The sequence below is a fragment of the Benincasa hispida genome, chromosome 3 (assembly GCF_027475165.1).
Source record: "Benincasa hispida cultivar pf3 chromosome 3, pf3_genome.v1.1, whole genome shotgun sequence".
Classification (NCBI taxonomy): Eukaryota; Viridiplantae; Streptophyta; class Magnoliopsida; order Cucurbitales; family Cucurbitaceae; genus Benincasa; species Benincasa hispida.
The window spans coordinates 16,003,486-16,008,512 of NC_143480.1; the positions used below are offsets into that span (position 1 = coordinate 16,003,486).

A 5,027-nucleotide genomic window follows, 5' to 3' on the forward strand; every position below is an offset into this window, starting at 1 on the left:
GGGTAAAAAAAAAAAAAACCTAATTTGAGTGTTGAAAAATCGACCTACATAAGTTGAATATTCAACCTTTGACACCACGACCAATCGAAGTTGCTGTTATCTGAATCGCCTGTCCATCTCGAGACTTGAAGTCTCAATTTGCCGCCGTTTCCATCTGACGTGTTGAAATGCCATGAATCTGTTTGCTGGTGCTTCGAACAACCTAGTATAGGGGTCTCCCCGAAACCTATTCAGATTTTGTATTCAACATATTTATTTATTTGTAGTTATTTACGATTTTGACCCTAGGGTTTAGAACATATGTAAACTCTCTAACCTAGAGGTGCCGTTTTTTTATGTAATGCTGAAAACATTCTCTCGAAATAATATTGTTCTCCCTCTACCCGTGGACGTAGCTAACACACTGTTAGTGAACCACGTATATCTGTGTGTCGATCTTCCCTACTCTATGTTCCCTTTTTGTGTTCTTTAATTGTCGATTTCGCAACATGACGTCTGCCCATCTTGAGACTTGAAGTCTCGATCTGCAGGCCTCGTCACATCTGCTTTTAATCCCATTTGCCACTCGCCTACGTGTTTTTAAACCCACAACTCAAACTTCTCAGATCACAAATATCACAGATTACTCTCTTCCTCTTACTCCATTCCCCTCTTTCATGTGATTACTCTCTTCCCCTATTTCGATGTTTACTTCTCACAAACTCATAGATTACTTTCTCCCAACACGTTTTTTTTTTCTTCCCAAAATTGTTACTAAATCCTCTTCTTTCCCACATTCGTCCATCAAATTGTGAGGTTGTACATTCACTCTACTAAATTTCTATTTTTTAAAAAAATAGTTATAAATTTTGTTCATATTCTCATACTATTATATATATATAGTTTTTATTGTTGTTTGGAAGACAAAGAACCAAAAAGAAATATACGCTCATTTTTTAATTAAAAATAAGTTATAGATCCATATTATCATATTATTCTATTTTTTCGTAGTTTTTGAGATAATGAAATCTTAAGCAAATCCCACAATTTTAGCATGAATATATATATTTGGTAAAAACGATATTTAAAAGAGAAATTCTTATAAATAGAAAAATCAAAAAGATATTTACACTTTATAGCAAAAAAGTTCCAAAAGTGCTTGTACTTTTGGAACTTTTTGCATGTAAATAATTTTAAATATCTTTTTACGTAACGGCCCTAATTTTTAATATATTTCTAGGACGCAACTCTATACATGCATATGCATGGCAATACGTTTCTTGAACGATATTTAGGCAAAAGAGATAAAGGAAAATAAATAAATAAATAAATTTATTACATTAAATAAAACTCAAAGGAACAGGGAAGAGAACTTCAAAAAAAGAAAAACGGAGAATTTACAAAAACAAAACGATTTACTGTTCGGGGTACCCTTAACCTAACTTTAAATAAATCAATAAATGAAATTAAGGAGAAATCATAGGTTTTTTTTAAACACCTAACTTCTAGACCAGACACTAGCAAAATGAAACCTAAGCGCAGAAGAAAGGACTCGTTCAAATGGCCAAGTCACGGATCTCTCTTGTCATGCGCTCGTCTATCTCTACCTTTACTTGAAGACATGAGAGAAAAAGGGTGAGTATATAAGTATACTTAGTAAGCGACTCACTACTGGGTTCACTCAGTGATCTGTTAGCCTTCCCATTGGGACACGGTGCAAAACAACAACATAGTCATAGGTATAAGGGGTGAACCCGAAGGCACGCTTTCATAAGTAGTGACCTCGATGGGTACTAACATAAACATAAATTGTGGTCCCAAGGGGACACCGTACATAAGCATAGGGTGTGGGTTCGAAGGCTCACAACATGCGATGTGCATAACCTAATGGAGATGTTAACAGTCACTGCAATCTCATACAGACATAAGTATTCATCCAACGTCATAAATCATGCTACGACTACATAATCGTTCACAATTCATCCAACCATATAGATATATCAAGATATTTCATTCCAATTAGAACCAGTGGTGTGCATGTTTAGGTTCGAGGGTGAACCGTTAGTAAATCGCTTACCTACGTTTGACACAACGAAAAAATTCAATGCAAGCACGAAAGCAACGAAACCCACACACTCAAACAAACTTCCAACACTTCAAATGAACAGTCCAACCTGGCCACATAACAACAAAAACGGTTTGACACAAATCAAGTAGCATAACCCATCCTACAAATGCATAGAAACTGCATCCACTTACCTAAGGGTACCGAACTATCCCAAAACGAACCTTCATTCTGCTTGGAAACTTCCTTCACCACCACAAGTTCCTGAATCCTACCACAAAATTCCATGGGTAAATAAGTTTTGGCCAAAGAATAACCAATGATGATGAGCTACCAAAAGATCCCGAAACTTACCCCCAAACAGAAAGATCGGACGGAACCAACCACGATCCGATGACAACCAGAACTGTCTGCGTCAGAACTGGCAGACGACACTTGGGTTTAGGCCGATGGCTGGTGAACGGGAACGAAAAAAAAGAGCTCAACTGGTGGAGGCATCAGTGTGCAACGCGGTTGGTTGAAGGCGGAACTCGAGCGGCGAGCGACATTGACCTGCATGGGGTGGCGGCTAGGCACGCGATTGGGCCCTACGGTGGAACGAGAATGGAAAAAGAAAGGTGACGGCGTGGCCTGAGACGCGACTCGAGCGACTGGCGACACCTTCTGGTGCACGATCGATGATGACTACGGCTAGGCGATGGGGCTCTTTGCGCGGCTGGAAGAAGAAGGCTTGGAGGAGAGGAATCTCGCGTGCGGTTAGGCGGAAGAAAGGGTTTTCCCTTTTTTCTTTACTTCACGCATCCTGAGGTCACCTTTTTGAATAACCAAACCCTTAAACCCTAATTCTTTATTAAAAAAAAAACAAAAAAAAAAAAAGTATAACAATCCCTAATTTCCTTCTTCCCATAAAAATAAAACTCAAACCACCAAACCCCATTTTAAAAAATCTTCTCCAAACAACATCCAATTAAACTAAACCCAACAAATGATTTAATTGCCTAAATTTTGGCCTTGAATTAAAAGAAAACAAATAATTTCATGAATTAATTTAAATTTACCTAGATTTCGGGACGTTACAACCTTTCTTCCTTAAGGAATTTTCGTCCTCGAAAGTTCTAGTCCTGGAAGAGCTTTGGATGCAGTGATCTCATCTCGTCCTCTCGCTCCCAAGTTGCTTCCACAAACTGATGATTCTACTACAGAACCTTCACTAGTGGCACCTCTCTGTTGCGCAAAACTTTCACTTCCCTTACAACAATCTGTGCAGGCTTCTCTTCGTAACTTAAGTTTTCATTCAACGACAAGGGCTCAAAGTCCACCACATAAGACGGGTTCATTAAATACTTCCTCAGCATGTGTACATGAAAAACATTATGGACCGCGGAGAAAGACGGTGGCAAAGCCAAACGGTAAGCCACAAGGCTGATTTGCTCCAAGATCTCGAATGGCCCTACAAAATGCGGACTTAACTTACCCTTCTTTCCGAATCTCAAGACACCCTTCATTGGGGCCACTTTCAGGAACACTTTATCACCTGCCTCGAACTCAAGATCTTTACGCCTAACATCAGCGTAACTTTTCTGTCTACTTTGCACTGTTAGCATTCGAGCCCTGGTCTTCTGCATGGCTTCATTTGTCAACTCCACTAGCTCGGTTCCCACAAGTTTTCTCTCACCAACCTCACCCTAGCAAACAGGAGACTTGCAACCTTTACCGTAAAAAGCTTCAAATGGCGACATGCTAATAGTAGCCTAATAGCTATTATTATAAGCAAACTCTACCAAATGCAAGTGGGAGTCCCAACTCCCTGAGAACTCCAACGCACAAGTGCGCAACATGTCCTCCGACGTCTGATTCAAGCATTCTGTTTGCCCATCCTTCTGGAGTGGAAGGCTGTACTGAAGTTTAACCACGTCCCCAAGGTTGCCTGGAGGCTCTTCCAAAAACTAAAGGTGAAACGAGGGTCCTTGTCAGACACACTTGACACTGGTACACTATGTAGTCTTACTATCTCCTTTATGTATAGCTGAGCCCACTTACTCACCGCGTACGTGGGCTTCCTTGAAATAAAATGCACCACCTTGGTGAGCCTGTCTATCACAACCCAAATCACCGAGAAGCCCTTCGCTGACTTGGGAAAACCCGTAATGAAATCCATGGACATGCTTTCCTACTTCCATTCTGGCACATCCAATGGCTGTAGCAAGCCTGCTGGCTTCTGCCTTGAGGCCTTTACCTGCTGATAGACTAAACATCTGCTGACATAGTTAGCTATCTCCCTTTTCATATTGGGCTACCAGTAATATCGCTTCAAATCTTGGTACATTTTGGTACTGCCTGGATGCATCGAGAATGGGGAGTTGTGAGCTTCTGTCAACAATTCCCCTTTCAGGCCATCATCTGCAGGTACGCATAACCGTCCCTGATACAGAAGGCCTCGGTCCATCGACATAGAAAATTCACTGGCTTGGCCTGACCCTACTTGATGAAATTTCTGTATACGGTCTGGATCACCCTACTGTGTAACAATAATCCTCTGCCTCAAGGTTGGTCGTACTGTCAACTGGGCTAGCTGCGAAATGACTTCCCCTGCTGCCACTGCAATCTCTACTCGCTCCAGATCCTTACATAACTGAACCTGCTTAGTGATCAAAGCGGCTGAATGAGCGTTCTTTTGACTAAGGGCATCGATCACCACATTCGCCTTACCTGGGTGGTAGAGGATCTCGCAGTCGTAATCCTTTACTAACTCGAGCCACCTGCACTGCCTCATGTTTAGCTCTTTCTGGGTGAAGAAGTATTTCAGACTCTTGTGGTCGGTGAAAACTTGGATCCTTTCCCCATACAAGTAGTGCCTCCAGATCTCTAGGGCAAACGCCACTGCTGCTAGTTCCAAGTCGTGAGTAGGATAGTTTCGCTCATGGTTTTTCAATTGGCAAGATGCATAGGCAACCACTTTATCATGATGCATAAGCACACAACC

The 5,027-nt window shown here is 41.3% G+C and overlaps 1 protein-coding gene across 1 annotated transcript; it reads right to left on the reverse strand.

Moving 5' to 3' along the window:
- Positions 1-468: 468 nt before the first annotated feature.
- Positions 469-4,490, reverse strand: LOC150037060 (uncharacterized). Its single transcript, XM_090311866.1, has 7 exons — positions 4,379-4,490; positions 4,096-4,280; positions 3,826-3,990; positions 3,245-3,729; positions 2,399-2,497; positions 2,239-2,315; positions 469-569 (listed from the first exon to the last, which is right to left on the reverse strand). Exons 1-7 carry the CDS (start codon positions 4,488-4,490, stop codon positions 469-471), a joined length of 1,224 nt encoding a protein of 407 aa, XP_090167992.1.
- Positions 4,491-5,027: the final 537 nt, after the last annotated feature.